At 43.6% G+C, this 16,530-nt stretch overlaps 1 protein-coding gene across 1 annotated transcript in view; it reads right to left on the bottom strand.

The window, feature by feature from the left end:
- LOC141097984 (membrane-spanning 4-domains subfamily A member 4A-like) overlaps positions 1–15,207 on the bottom strand; it is a 41,608-nt gene extending 26,401 nt beyond the window's left edge. The window contains exons 1-3 of the mRNA XM_073585559.1: positions 15,084–15,207; positions 6,513–6,673; positions 3,513–3,644 (exon numbers count right to left, since the gene is read on the bottom strand). Coding sequence (XP_073441660.1) covers positions 3,513–3,644; positions 6,513–6,673; positions 15,084–15,093 — 303 coding nt within the window. The 5' untranslated portion in view covers positions 15,094–15,207. The remainder of the gene's footprint in view (positions 1–3,512; positions 3,645–6,512; positions 6,674–15,083) is intronic.
- Between the last annotated feature and the right edge of the window lie 1,323 nt (positions 15,208–16,530).

Genomic DNA, 16,530 nt, shown 5'->3' with positions numbered 1-16,530 from the left:
GCGGGTCATCACTATGTATGTATTCTTAGTATGAGATCAGTGGCCCAAAGTCATTTAACCCCTTAAAAACATCAGTTACTTATTTAAATGTGTGAAAATCGGCTGTTTGCACACTTTGATGCTAATTCTGATGCCCAGAACCCAGTTGGGCCAGGCTGGAGGGACCTGGTTTTGATATGGGGCTCCCTGTTCTATATGCCTGCAGTGTGAGATCAGTGGCCCAAGGTCATTTAACCCTTTCTTCAGTGCTCTTTGGTGCCCACTTTGATGCCCATTTTTGTGCCAGGTTTATAGTTTTTGTAGCTGTTTTTAAGTGTATTCACATCAGGGCACCTCACTGCATTGTGTTTTATTATTGTGATGCTTATTTTTGTTGTTAAACTTATATAAAACAGAAAAGAAAAAATTTCCAAATAAGAAACCAACTTCAGCTCCGAATAAGAAACTGGACGAATAAGAAACCAACTTCAGCCTCATTATGTTTTATGTCTGCAAGTAAACAAATTGTAACTGGTGGTAACCATAAACCTGGTTAAAAATACTCTGTACTGATAGACATTTTATGCTTCTTAAAATGTAAAAATTATCTAAAAATTATTGCTTTAGTGGCAGATGTCTACTATGTTGGTGTTTATGCATAGTCAGTGAACACAGAAGAAAACATTAATTTTGGCCTAGCAGTGGTCCACAGATTATCTGTTTTTGTGTAGAGTAGCAATAGGTTTGTTGTCTAGAAAATGAAGAAGCGACAGCTTTTTAATAAGCCTTTAACATAGCCTTAACAAGCAATGACTTATTAATAGTCCAAAAATTATCCCTTTTTTGGGGATCAGCAACAGGTTTGCTGTTTGAAAAATGGACAAATGGTGTCTTTTTAAAAAGATGTGCAAGCATTATCCTTTTTTCGGGAGCAGCTTCAGGTTTATTGACCCTGTGCAAACTAGGGGTCCTAGCAGAAGTTCAATATAGCTCTATAAGAATACAATGGATAGGCAGGAGATATTTGGCACATTATAAAATATAAAGGGACAGGCAACAAAATGTTCAGCTGTCTAGGGCCAACAATGGCAGCTCCGGCATCAGCAGCACAGTATAATTATAGAAAACAATGGACATGCAGGAGATGTGTTGCTGTCTATCTCCAGTGGCAGAAACCGTGTAATCTAATATATAAATCTCAATGTGTGTGTATGTTTGTATGTATGTGTGTATGTCCGGGATTGGCATCTGCACCGTCGCAGCTACAGCCACAAAATTTTGCACAGTCACACGTCTGGACCCTGAGAGCGTCATAGACTATGTTGTGAAGCGAAATTTTAACCGTGCGCGTTCCAATTCACCAAACAATTTTGCCCCTATCTACATAATGGGGAAAAAGTGAAAGGAAAAGTGTTGGAAGCAAATTGACAGCTGCCAGATGTGAACAAGGGGGACTTAAAGAATGAGAGCGATGGCGCCAAAGAGTATATACCGTACAGTAGCTAAGGTGGGGCCCTGACATGGGATACACGCCACACACGGGGATATGAACACACACACAAAATGCACCACACACTACCACATGCTTCAACACATATACCACCCTCAGCACACATTTCACCACACATACATCAACCTCGCCACATAAAAGTCAAAACACAAAAGTCGCCACTCAAAACTCGCCACGCTGTCCCACAGCTGTTTAAAAGATGAAAACTGAGCTGTGATTGGTTGTTATCAGCAACAGTTTTCTTTGTAGACAGTTGTGGTGACTGAATCCTATTATTCTTATCATTTCTATGGTGTTATCGTCCTTCTGTAAAGCTGGAAATAACACAATTTATTACCGTGCCAACACAGACCACCCTCTGACACAGACTGCAGGGGGAGCCCAGTATCACACAGGATAGGATTAGATACACGGCTCAGCAGTGAGTATCACACAGGATAGGATTAGATACACAGCTCAGTAGTCAGTATCACACAGGAGAGGATTAGACACATGGCTCAGCAGGCAGTATCACACAGGATAGGATTAGATACACAGCTCAGCAGTCAGTATCACACAGGATAGGATTAGATACACAGCTCAGCAGTCAGTATCACACAGGATAGGAATAGATACACAGCTCAGCAGACAGTATCACACAGGATAGGATTAGATACACAGCTCAGCAGTCACTATCACACAGAATAGTATTAGATACACGGCTCAGCAGACAGTATCACACAGAATAGGATTAGATACACGGCTCAGCAGTCAGTATCACACAGGATAGGATTAGGTACACGGCTCAGCAGTCAGTATCACACAGGATAGGATTAGATACACGGCTGAGCAGTCAGTAACACACGATAGGATTAGATACACAGCTCAGCAGAAAGTATCATACAGGAGAGGATTAGGTACACAGCTCAGCAGACATTATCACACAGGATAGGGTTAGATACACAGCTCAGAAACAGGATGTGCCAAAGGAGAGGACATTTTCATTCCAAGAATTCCACTCATTCCATCTGATTTGTTTTTTGATTTTAAACGCCTCCAGTTTCCAGTTCAACTGCTATTTGCAATGTCCATTAACAAGGCTCAGGGACAGTCCTTGAAAGTAGTAGGGATCGATTTAAGTAGTAGGGATTGATTTGCAAGCTCCATGCTTTTCTCATGGTCAACTTTATGTGATCTGTTCAAGAATTGGAACTGCCAAAAATCTTTTCATCTTTGCATTTGAAAGGAAAAACCAAACAGGTTGTTTATCAAAAGGCTCTTGAATGAGTTGAAAATAAAATACTATCAATACTTGGGTAATCGTTTAATTTGTGTTGCAAATCTGTAGTGTTGAATATATGATGTGAAATGATTTTATGTGCAATATAATCATTATTATTTGTTATAACTAACCACAGTTGGTTACTATGCCCAGGCAACGCCGGGCTCTTCAGCTAGTATAGAATATGATGGGATAGGCAAGTAGATGTCCGGCTGTGTAGGGTCAGCCTTGGCAGCAGCAATGCCTGGTTGTGTGGTGGTAGCAGAACAATATATAACAGAATAGAAACGCAGGTAGGTACTGCAGTCAACCTAATCATCAGCAGTTGGTGACTGAAAATCGGCAATGATCAATGCCTGATTCCTGTTGACAAACCAAAGGTTTCCACACTTGTGAAGAACAATCTGATCTGCTTTTGGCTTCACAAAGTCACCTGCCCTGTTGAACACCCTTTCTGACAATACACTGGAGCCTAGACAAAACATTACACCCAAAACTAGACCAGCACTTGTCACTATTCCAGTCTGCTGACCCAGAAGTCTAGAAATGACACAGTTGAAGTATGACTGAACCTATACTCTAATCCCTGCTTCTGCCATAATCTCTCATTTTCTTTCATTCCTGATTACAGGTGGTTTATATAGTCCTTTAGTAACACTACGGCTGTGTTCATATTTGCATTATAGTTATTATTCCCCAAACTGGTCTCTACCGTTTTAACCAGAAATAAAATTATTTTTCTACTTACATACATTTTCTTACCATAATTCCAGACCAATAAAAGACACCAGTGAAATGCAAGCCATTTACAAAATATAATCGTGTCTGTTGACATGCGACTGTGAAGATGATGCCGAAGAATATGTGGTTTATTCCTATGATGAACTGTGTCACCTGTGACAGGAGGGAACAAAGTTAAGTAATTGCCTCAATTTCTCTTCACCGTTGTAACCTGACATGTAACATATAGCGATGAATAGAGATTAACAAGTCTTCAGCTCTTTTATGATGGGGTATTATAGCTCCAATTGCTCTCTTCATTGTCACGTTTACATCTGGATGAAGCTTATGGGGCGTTACAGTCAAATTTTCATTCTGGTAGTTATCAACAGCAGTTGGAGGGACAACACTCTCAGAAGAGAGCCACATCCTATGTTCTAGTGAGATTGTTGGGGTCTCACAGATTTTCTACAGTGTTGCCTCTTTCTAATTAATTGAGGTGGCTTTTTTAGGACAAATGACAACTAGAAATGAGCGAATTGATTCAGAACAAATCAAACTCACTAAAAATTTTCCCAGAATTTTGGATTCCTCAGAATATGACATTTTTGAGATTCAATGTCTTTGAAATGGCTGGTTGCCATTTTGCTGCAGTCTTTTGAGGGCTAAGATGAGGTTTAAAAAATAATGAATTGTTATACTCATATCACCCCTCACCGGTCATGCCACCTCAGCTAACAATCCAGTCCAAATTCACTTATCTTATGTAACATCGGGAAGTTCAGCTAAATTACTTGTCACCTATCAGCCACTCACAAATGAATACTAAACTCTCATTCTGTCACTACCTTCAATTGATAGCAAAGTGAACATTTTATCATATATATTAAGAGGATAAAATCTTTGATGAGAGGAGTGCTTCTTTAACAACATATACACACTCAGATGAACCCATTTCATTGGTGCATAGTGTCACAACAGAACACTTTGATCCTTTTGACCCTTATGTAGGAAGATGGAAAGGGCCAGTGGTACCTCTCTCGTGTCGGTCCCGGAACTATTGGGGCTGTCACCATTGTTGCTGGGGGGGAAAGCTTTCTGACCTGGGCAGACCTTTGCACTCGACTGTAGGGGGCGTGACAGAGATAAAAGAGACTGTGCGCAGGAAAGCGGGACACTTGGCGTGAAGACAGAGCATGCAGCAGGAGAAGGTTGATTCACTCTCCGTGGAGTTACGCGATAATCCAGGCCCGCGCTGCAGCACTTCAGCCCGTGCACACATTGACTGTGAGCAACTCATACCCGTGTGCCCGCTCACCCCTGTCCCCGAGAATTCGCCCCGCACCGTCCCGCTGACTGCTGTGGGCGTGCGGCCTAAGTCTGACCAGGTGAATCACATAGTGCCGGGTCCCTTCTCCCCCGCTTCCGCCACTGAACTGAGTTACACTCCGGCGGTGCCACAGATTACTGCTCACCACATACAGTACGTTGCCCCGGGAATGCAGGACCTCGCCTAGGAGAACCAGGGTACACCGCTTCCATCAGGAGACAGTGCCTCAACTTTCTTCAGGATCAGGCCAGAGACTTCACGCGTCACTTGCGGCACCACCGTGGGATTACCAGTTTCCCCTGTCTGGACCCCATCAGACTGATAAGTTTACCTGTTACATAATCATTTGTGTTATGATTCGGTCACCGAGGAGGATTACCGGGGAATTAGCTAAACAACCAGGAAACCAGAAAGGTTGGTAACTGAGCAGATTGCAGACCCCTAAACCTAACAACACAACTAGCATTAGCCGTGGGATGCGCCTACTGTGCCCTAGACGCCTCGGTGCAGCCAAAGAGTTAACTAAACCTAAAGCATGAAAAGGGGAAAGCTAAACTGCCCCAGAGTAGAACCCCCGAGGAATAGATAGCCCCCAAATATATATTGTCGGTGAGACAAGATGAGGCACAAACGCAGGCAGAAAATAGAGTGAGCAAATGATGGGGCCCAAACTATCTAGATAAGACAGGACAGAAAATATACTGTCTGCAATCACGCAAAAACCCTAAAAAATCCAACACGTCTGATATACAAAAACACTGAGGCCACACGACCTCTCCCCCACTAGATCAGCATTCTAGTGTGAACTGGATGCAAAGCAAAAGTTACTAATATAACAGTGAATTAGCAATACTGAACACAATGACATAAGCTGTGACATATGAGCGGGATCCAGCACAAATCCCAGCAGGGAATAATGCTGAATCCACACAGCAAAGCAGAAAGCAGAGAAAGGCAAAAACTATATCAAATGCAAAAGATTCCAGCAAACAAATAACTTATCTGAATGATGCAAGACCAAGGATGGGAAAAAGCATACTTCACAATGCGTAGGAAGAGAAACCAAATCACCAGCAGCAACTGAAGAAAGCTTGCTCACTTAAATCCTCCCAGTCTGTAACCCCTGACTTCCAATCATCATCTTTAGGTCATAGACTTCCATCAACACGACCAGCTCCACTACCCGTAGCGACCAAGAGAGGGAGCCCCAACTCAGAAGTCAGATCAAGAGAGTTCACAGCACATTCATTCTTACCCTGTTACAATACTCAGGTTGTACGCCCCTCTTAACTCTTTCTCTCCCTGTGCGGAGTATCCCCTGTAATAAACCCTTTAACTTTTGCTCTGCCTCCTGTTCGTCACTGCATCCCGCATTCCTGCCATTTTTACACTTACACAGGTATAGGCATACAGATTTTTCTGAGCATTTTTAGTCGATCTGCAATTGGAGACCCATGTTTGTAACACTGAGTCCAAGTCTGATAAAAGTGCTCTGGTTTGCATTTCTTACCAGTTATGGGTGCCACCCTGAAAAGCATACCTTGGGTATTGTTATTGTCTCTTAGCTTACATTTCTTTTTATATGTCTTTCTTATGCATTTTGCTCTATTTGATTCCTGAAGAAGACATGGATTCATTTATAAGTGGCCATGTTTGGAATGAGGACAAGAGGCAACATTGGTGAATGACAAGTATTAAAAAAATATACCAACCCCCAGGACTTCAGGTTCTCCTTGGAAAAATTTCACAAAGCGTTTGGGCATTTCAGCTGGAACACAGTTACTTTGTTCTTCCTGAGACTCCATAGGCTGATTATTTTGTGGACTGACTTGCTGCAGAATGACGAGACTGGACATGATTCTGCCAGGAAAGACTAAACAAATGTAGGAAGCAGAGAAATTATTATTATACTTGTGCAGCAAAGCCAAGTAGGACAGGGTTAAATCCTAGCATTGCAGGTCTTGATTATATGCACCTGACTTGCTTAGACTAAGAACCAAGGTCTGTGTTCACTAGGGGTGTGTCAGTCTGCTGTTTGTTGAGCAGATTCGAGTGTGCTGTTGATGAGTGACCAGCCAAAATGTGAGCTATAGCTGGGAGAGAGGAATGCCAGAGTCTCTCTCTGAATGGAGACTGTATGGATAAGCTAGAAAAGCTGAGCAGTCTGTGTGTTAGAGCTGCAAAGAACTGTGTGGAAGCTACAGCCTGTTCAGTGTGAATTGTGCATATAGTTGAACACTTCTGTTTGGCGCTCAAAGCTCTTGGAGCTTGGGTTGAAGTGAAGGGTATACCAAGACATGGCAGTATCATACCTCTTAATTGAATAAAGTTTGCTCTGGGAGAAAGGACTGTAATCTCTTCGGGTGAGCCTGCACTGCCATATATGTGCCAGCTGAATTAACTGTTTATTTGCTGTTATAGTTTTGTGCCCAGAAGAGGCTGATTCTGGTTTTGAATTCCTTGGACTTTTATAAAAGCAATAACACTACACCTGTTTGGAACAAACTGCATTGCCTATGTAAACAATACCGGCTAATGCCTACCTGAGAGCATGAATTCCTATGCTTGTTAGAGCTGCAGTGTGTGCTCCAGAGCAGCGCTCCATGCTACTGGCAGCAGGAAATTGCAACCCATATGCATGCTATTCTCAAAAAATATAAACTTCTCCTTTTCATCACAATGATGTGCCAGCCCAGGAAACAACAGCTGTAAATGTACAGAACATTCCTTGAATGCATGATTCAGCTATTTGGAAAAGGCTCTTCCTTTCTATCCCCTATCTAGCAAGAGTAAAGAGCTGCTACAGAAAATCACTGTGCTGGACCCTGCATACAAGTCAATGTATTACAATAAAGCCCACTTATTTAATTCGGTATTGTGTAATGCTTAAAAGGGTTGTCCGGTCCAAAATGATAAGACTTAAGTCACTCTGTTGAGCTGCAGACTTATGAATCCCCCCCAACACCCGCACTGTGCGCTTTGGGGATTTGCTGACTTCTGAGCCAGTACCGGTGAGTGTGTATGTGTTATACATACTCCCATCAGAACCTGACTAGTGAGCACGGCCTCGCTTCATGCACTTACAGGTAGGAGCATCTCACAACATTAGAATATCACCAAAAAGTTAATTTATTTCAGTTCTTCAATACAAAAAGTGAAACTCATATATTATATAGAGTCATTACAAACACAGTGATCTATTTCAAGTGTTTATTTCTGTTAATGTTGATGATTCTGGCTTACAGCCAATGAAAACTCAAAAGTCATAATCGCAGTAAATTAGAATACTTTATAACACCAGCTTGAAAAAATGACTTTAAAATCCGAAATGTTGGCCTACTGAAATGTATGTTCAGTAAATGCACTCAATATTTTCTACATCTGCATTGTTGGGTCTGGTGTCTCTCATCTTCCTCTTGACAATACCCCATAGATTCTCTATAGGGTTAAGGTTAGGTGAGTTTTCTGGCCAATCAAGCACAGTGATACTGTTGTTTTTAAACCTGGAATTAGTACTTTTGGCAGTGTGGACAGGTGCCAATTTCTGCTAGAGAATGAAATTTTCATCTCCAAAAATCTTGTCGGCAGAGGGAAGCATGAAGTCCTCTAAAATTTCCTGGTAGACGGCCGCGCTGACTTTAGTCTTGATAAAACACAGTGGACCTACACCAGCAGATGACAAAAATCCCCAAACCATCACTGATTGTGGAAACTTCACACTAGACCTCAAGCAGCTTGGATTGTGGCCTCTCCATTCTTCCTCCAGACTCTGGGATCTTGATTTCCAAGGTCTCATGTGAAGTATCCACAATGATGGTCTCGGGAGCCATGTCATCTGCTGGTTGAAGAACTGAAATAAATTAACTTTTTAATGATAATCTAATTTTGTGAGTTGCACCTGTATATAGAGCAAGGCCCCGCCCACTAGTTGGGCTCTGGACAGGAGTATGTATAATGCATATATACCTGCCGCTCCCGGCTCACAAGCTGGCGAATCCCAGTGTATGGGGATTCATAAGTGAGTGACTACAGACATAATTTTGGACTGGACAACCCCTTTAATTACATTTGTAATAGCTAGTGATGATCGAACATCAAAATGTCAGCACGCTTGGTACTTGAATTGTGACGGTTGGGAGCTCAGATGGGCTCGACGCGAGTAAATGGAAGTCAATGGGAAACTCGAGCATTTTACCAGCAGACCTTAACAGAAGGCCTGGGGGCAGGAAAATTGCTGAAATGGATGGAAACAGGGCTAAAATGAAATGGAAACTGCATGGGGAAGACGCCAGGACGCATCTCTGACTCCCAGGTCACTGCTGGGAACAATGTTGTCAGAGTTTTACACCACTTTTACGGACTGACAATAAAACATACAAAACTGAAAATAAAATGAATTTTACAGGAAAAAATGTTAGGAAACATTCTTTCCTGTATTCTTTCCTTGTATATAAGGCAAAATTAAAAAGAGAAAAAAAATGCCTCTCACACACCTCCTGCATCGGTAAATTTTGTTTTAACATTTCTCTAGGAATGAGCAAGCACTTAAGTGCTCGGATTCTCGTTACTCAAACAGAGCAACTCCTAACACCCGGATGCTTATTTTGAGTAACAAGTATAATGGGAGTCAAGGGGAAATCTGAGCATTATTCTGGCAGATGCTACAAGGAGGTCTGCAGGGCAGTGAAAATGTTGAAATGGATGGAAAAAGTGCTGACTGGAAGGAGAACAGCATGGGGAAGACCAGTGGAAGCATCTCTGACTCCCATATCGCTGCTGAGAACAGTGATGTCATACTTTAACTCCATTTTGAGGACTGACAAGAAAACATTCAAAATCGAAGAGAAATTGGAGTCTACAGGAAAAAAAATGTTAGGAAACAGTCTACATTGTAGACTTGTATATACAGCAAAATTTAAAAAGTCTTTAAAAAAAATAATAATTCAAGTAAACCAAAATTGAAATTTTTATTAAAAATTGGAAATTTCAGTGCAATTTATGAAGAATGTGAAAATTTGATGGAAGAAGGACTCAGATACATCGTGTATTAAAGGACCTCAGACACATTCTGTTCAGATTGTCATGTAGTGGAACTTCTACACTCGTAAAGGCTATGCCAAAAATTACAAGCAGAGACATCCATACAGCCTTGAAGGCACCAACTGTAGTGCCTCATTCAAATATTGTGAACAAAGTGTAATTGTGGTACTTCTACTCTCATAAAAGTTGCACACACAGTGGAAAGCCTGCCAAAAATGAAATCAGGGTCATCCATATACCCTTGAAAGGCGTATTGAAGCTGGTACAAGGTGGGGATGCCACACCAGGAGAAATAGTGCTGCCAGGGGACCGAGCACCAAGGGATGGAATCAGCCATGAGTTTGCAGAAGTCCACTGTGTCTACAAGCCTAAATGGCTGGGAACTTTCTTTTTTGTCCAAAGCCTGGGTTAAGGACAGCTGAACACTGTGCAGTGACAACTTTTGGAAGTGCCTGATGATGGTGCCTTAGAATGTGCAAGGACATGTGCAGTGCTTAAGGCATCTGCGCCAGTGTCTTGGACAGGGGATTGGGAATCACCAAGCACAGGGAATGAGGCAGTGGTGTCACCCGCTGGCACCAATCGTGCACCCAGGTGTTCGGCCCACCGAGTCGGGTGCTTAGATTAAATGTGCCTGATCATGCTGGTGATGGTTATGCACTTAGTAGTCAGGCCCTTGCTAATCTTGGCATGGAACAAGTTGCAAATGACCATATTTTTTGTCTCAGAACTCTTTTTAAAAAAAGTCCATGATTGGGCAACACCTAACTCTTTGAAGGAGAAATTCTGGAATGTCAGTGCTCTGCGAAACAGTTGCCTGCCTTCTCCCTCTGGTCAACCCACTGCTTCTTTCTGCCTGTTTCAGTACTGCCGATACCACCGTCTCAGAGCTGCTGGCCAGTAACTTCATCATCCACCACCTCATCTTTCACCACCACACTCTGTTCCTCTTGACTTGGTGACTTAACAGCAACCTGACTTATTGACAACTGTGTCTCATAATCATCTACCTACTTAGGAAAAATTTGCCGTTCCCACCATCATCTTCTTGTGCCTGTGGCTGCTCTACATTTTGTGCATCACTACACAACATCTCCTCCTTTTCAAGGTTGGACTGGCCCACCAGAGAACCGGAGAAACCTTTGGTGGGCCCTGGTTTCTTCTTCAGGAGAGTTCATAGTGCAAGCCTTGCAGCTGCTATGGAGCTCTTGAGTGGGGGGGGGAAGGTGGACCCTCAGAATCAAATCCTCTGGTAGGGCCAATGTTCTTCAGTCTGACACTGCGTCCTATCCATCTTAGAACATGCAGGGTGAGAGGCCACAATTTTTTGTTTTTTGTTTTTAGTTTCATATACCACTTTAAGGTAACACTAAGCAATGTGTTAAAGACTATCGATGATTAATTGAATGTACAAAAAATGTTTGACCTTTTTTTGGAGTGTTTTATACCACCATACTGTAACACTAACCACACTAAACCCTATGGATGACTAATTCAATCACTTAAAACAAATTTGTAATAGTTTTCTTGAGTTTTAAATACCACCATAATGCAACACTAACCACGTTAAACTCTATGAATGACTAATTCAATCCAGAAAAAAAGTTTTTGTTTTTTAGTTTTCTATACCACTGTAATTAGTGTTGAGCGATACCTTCCAATATCGGGAAATATCGGATCGGATTGGATCGGACCGATACCCCAAAAATATCGGGTATCGCCGATTCCGATACCGGAAACCATGAAAGTCAATGGGGCACAAATATCGGAATGAAAATAAACCCTTTCTTTCCTTGCACATCCAGTTGGGGAGGGGGGAAGAGTGTGGGCGGTGTGTGGGCACAGACTGTGCGTGTGTGTGTGCGGGCGGGGTCTGTACGGGACTCTCGGGGGTCTGTGCGGGCCTGCCGGGGGTCTGTGCGGGCACTCGTGGATTTCTGCGGTCAGGGAGTATATTGGTTGTTTGTTATTTTAATATTTTTTACAGTGAGATGACACTGGCTTTGGGGATCAAAGTGATAAGTGATGGTGAGTATGTACTCTATGTTATATGTACTGTATGTCTATATGTATGTATTGTATGAATGTATGAATGTATTGTATGTAGTATGTAGTATGTATGTAGTATGTATGTTGTATGTCTGTAGCATGTTTTATGTATGTTGTATGTATGTAGTATGTACTATGTATGTATGTATGTTGTATGAATGTAGTATATATGTAGTATGCATGTAGTATGTATGTATGTTGTATGAATGTAGTATATATGTAGTATGTATGTATGTATGTTGTATGAATGTAGTATATATGTAGTATGTATGCATTATGTAGTATGTATGTATGTTGTATGAATGTAGTATATATGTAGTATGTATGTCGTATGTAGTATGTATGTATGTATGCTGTATGAATGTAGTATATACCGTATTTTTCGGACTATAAGACGCACCGGACCATAAGACGCACCCCAATTTTCAGTAGGAAAATAGGGAAAAAAAAAATAATGTGTCAAATGGGGGTCCGTCTTACAGTCCGAATTCAGCTTACCTGGGAAGGGATCCGACACAGGTGGAGAAGTAGTCACAGGGGTCATTCAGTGGTCCAGGCTCGTGCGGTGGCGGCTCTGTGCTGGGGCAGGTTGGTTGTGCTGGGGCAGCTGCGCTGGGGTAGGGGCAGCTGTGCTGGGGCAGCTGTGCTGGGGCAGGGGCAGCAGTGCTGAGGCAGGGGCAGCAGTGCTGAGGCAGGGGCAGCTGTGCTGGGGCCGGCGCAGCTGTGCTGGGGCAGGGGCAGCTGTGCTGGGGCAGGTGGGCTCTGCGGTGGTGGCAGCTGTGCTGAGGCAGGGGCAGCTGTGCTGGGGCAGGGGCAGCAGTGCTGAGGCAGGGGCAGGTGGGCTCTGCGGTGGTGGCAGCTGTGCTGAGGCAGGGGCAGCTGTGCTGGGGCAGAGGCAGCAGTGCTGAGGCAGGGGCAGGAGGGCTCTGCAGTGGGGGCAGCAGTGCTGGGGCAGGGGCAGCTGCGCTGGGGCAGGGGCAGCAGTGCTGGGGCTGGGGCAGGTAGGCTTTGCGGTGGTGGCAGCGGGCGGCGCTCTGCGGTGGTGGCAGCGGGCTGTGCTCCGGTGCAGGGGCCGCGGCTCCTTCGGCATTTCTTCGCAGTCCGGAGGCCCCCGCAGTTCCCTTGCTGGCCGCCGAGAGCATGGACACCGGAAAGATGGCCGCCGGTCCGGGGACGGCGCATGCGCGGGATCAGATCTCGTCCCGAGATCTCGGGGGACGAGATTCAAATCTCGGCAACGAGATCTCATCCCCCGAGATCTCGGGACGAGATCTGAAGCCGCGCATGCGCTGTCCCCGGACCGGCAGCCATCTTCCCAGTGTCCATGCTCCCGGAGGCCACCACAACATGGCGGCGGCCAGCAAGGGAACTGCGGGGGCCTCCGGGCTGCGAAGAAATGCCGGCGGAGCCGCCGCCCCTGCACCGGAGCACAGCCCGCTGCCTCCACCGCACCGCAGAGCGCCGCCCGCTGCCACCACCGCACCGCAGAGCCCCACCTGCTGCCACCAGCCACCAGGTTAGACCGTGTATTGCGACCATAAGATGCACCCCCCACTTTCCCCAAAAATTTTTGGGGAAAAAAGTGCGTCTTATGGTTGGAAAAATACGGTATGTAGTATGTATGTTTTTTTTTTGTTTTTTTTTACATTCAACACATTAGCTGGATGATGGGACAACTACTGTCCCATCATTGGCTAATGTGTCAATCACTGTCATTGTAGCAGGCATAGCCCGATGGGACTTGTAGTCGCATCGGACGATGCCTGCACACACACACAACCCCCGGCAGGCCCGTACAGATCCCCGGCAGCCCGCACAGACCCCTGGCAGGCCCGCACAGACCACTGGCAGCCCGCACAGACCCCCGGCAGGCCCGCACAGACCCCCGGCACGCCCGTACAGACCGCAGGCAGCCCGCACAGACTCCCGGCAGGCCCTCACAGACCGCGCATCATGATGACATCATTTCAGCAGCCAATCACAGCCATGCCATTAGTTAACATGGCTAACACAACTGGCTCATTGCATTATGGGAATTTCCGATTCCGGTATTCAATATTGTAAAAATATCGGAACTTGGTATCGGAACTCCGATACAGCGAATATCGGCCGATACCCGATATTTGCAGTATTGGAATGCTCAACACTAACTGTAATATAACCCAAAGCACAAAATACTATATGGATGACAATATAGTCAATTATTTATTAAAAAAAGAATGTGGTCACATGCAGCAGCTTTATATTTAGCAAAGGACTGCAAAGCTCTAATCCCTGCCTAAAGGCTGTATTATACCACTCTCACTGCTCCTGCAACTGACCCTAGGCTAAATGCAGAATGTATCTGATACAAACAGAAAAGCAAGAAGTCAGATATTTTTGCACAAAATTTGAGACACATTGAACCCCCAAAAAATTGGCACAAAAGCTTTAAAGGGAATCTGTCAGTCAGATCAACCCTCTTAAGCAGTCTACATAGGCATGCAGGTCATAGAAAGTTGAAAAAAATGAAACGTTGATATCTGTGATCTCATATCTTATTCCCAAGATGTCTAGATTTTTCTTAATATGTAAATGAGACATTAACATCTATGGGCCTGACATAGATTTTCCGCTAAAATCTGCCTTCAGAGCTTACTTTAAATGAAAGGGGATATTACCAGTGGGAGAGATGTGAATCAGGAGAGTGGACTGTCAATCATTACATGTCTCGCACTGGTAATGCTTTAAAGTAAGCTCTGGAGGCAGATTTTCAGGGAGATCTATGCTTAACCCATAGATCTTAACAGCTCATTTACATATTAAGAAAAACATGGATTTCTCTGGAATAAAACATCAGATCGCAGATATCAAGGTATCATTTTAAATAGCTTTATATGACCTACATGCCCATGTAGACGGTTTAGGTGGGTTGACCCTACTGACAAATTCCCTTTTAATACATTTCCATTTCTTATATTTTATTTGTGAGTGCTGTGCATTGATCTGATTTATGATTACACAGAATGTTTGCTTGCATCTCTATGTAAATCATCACACAACACCATGACGTTCTGCGCTGCCAAATTACGGACTAAGATCTGGTTAATTTGTAAACATCTTCTCTGTTCTATCTTACACTTATGTAACATAATGAGTGGAACAAAAGCCTTAAAGTTCTTTCCTCCAAGTGCTGCCAAGAACTTAACACTTACTTTTTTTCATCTGCTGTACAGACTCGATGTGTAGATCTGGATACACGGGACCTAATGCTGTGATTCCTCATCCGTTTTGCAGGACTCAGCGTTCGCTGTGATATTTCCTCTTTCTGACCGTGATCATATGACTGTTTTCTGCAGAAAGGAATCTGTGATGCGCTTCTCTGAGGGGGGAAGAGTTGGTTTTTTTTAACTCTTCTGGGATCTGTTCCATCACACATTCAGTCAATGTTCATTTCCAGGCGGAAACCCACAGCCCCTGATGCTGCATCCAATTTTTTTTTTAAAAATCTCGTAATTCTTTATCAGTAATCGTAACATGCTTTTTTTATGATTCAGAATTCCATTACACAAGTTGCGTTTAACCCCATCCCGCTGCAGCCAATTTTAGTTTCTTCCTCCCATTTTCATAACTTTTTTATTTTTCCATCAGGACGAGTTGTAGTTTTGAATAAAGTCAATTATTTTTACAATCTGTTTTTATAGTTTCCATTTGTAGGTACATTGTTTTTTATTGCATTTTTGGCAGGGGTGTGGCAGTGGAAAAAAAAGGGATTTTTTGCACTTCAAATTTTTTATACATAGTTCATTTAATGTATAAATAATGAGTTAATAATACAAAATATGTTTTTTTTCCATTCCTTTTACTTTGTGGAAAATGGGGTAATTCAAATTGTTATGTTGTTTTATTTTTTCATGTTTTTAAAAACTTCTGCAATGTAATGTGACAGTTCAGTATTGCAGTCTAATGTATAAATCATAATCTCTTATGACTTTACCAGAGTACCAAGATGGCGGCGACAGCAGGCCACTGGCTATAAAAGCAAAACATTGGCACCCTAAAATTTTGTCGCCGGCAGGGGGCCATGGGCTCCCAAATGGACACCATAGCTGGATTGTGCCCCTGAAATGCTGTTGCTAGAGATTCACAACAGCATTCAAAGGGTTATTTAACAGAGATTGGAGCTGGCTCCGATTGCTGCTGTTAAAAGTAGATGCTGGCTGTATAACACCACAGGCACCTGCACCAGCTACATTTACGCCATATAGAGAGAAGGAATTATGATATAATGGAATGCCCCTCAGGGCCGGGGGTACCCGGTCAGGCTCTTTTACAGGGGAAGTGTGTCACGGTGGTGCTAGTGAACCGGTCCATAGCCCTGGGCGTCCAGATGTAGATGATGGAAGTGCAGATGGAGGGAAAGATGGTAGGATAGTTATAGGGGAAAAGGGGATTCGTGACACCACCTGTGGTATTCGGCAATGCAGGTGTTAAGCCGACACTGCTCTGCAGAGCTGTGTCCTTGGGCAGTTGAGCCGGTGACAGGGATGGTTAATGTGGTGTACGGCAGGCAAGATGTAAATGACGCAAAGGACATAGTTGGGTGCAGTTTCAGGGTCTTTATTCACAATTTCTGCATGCGGTAGCCCACTTAGTACTGTG

This window comes from Dendrobates tinctorius, unplaced genomic scaffold (assembly GCF_039654945.1).
Source record: "Dendrobates tinctorius isolate UK_male_01 unplaced genomic scaffold, ASM3965494v1 ptg000086l, whole genome shotgun sequence".
NCBI classification, from domain to species: Eukaryota; Metazoa; Chordata; class Amphibia; order Anura; family Dendrobatidae; genus Dendrobates; species Dendrobates tinctorius.
Note: the sequence above shows the minus strand (reverse complement) of the source record. Positions and strands in the feature narration are given on the sequence as shown.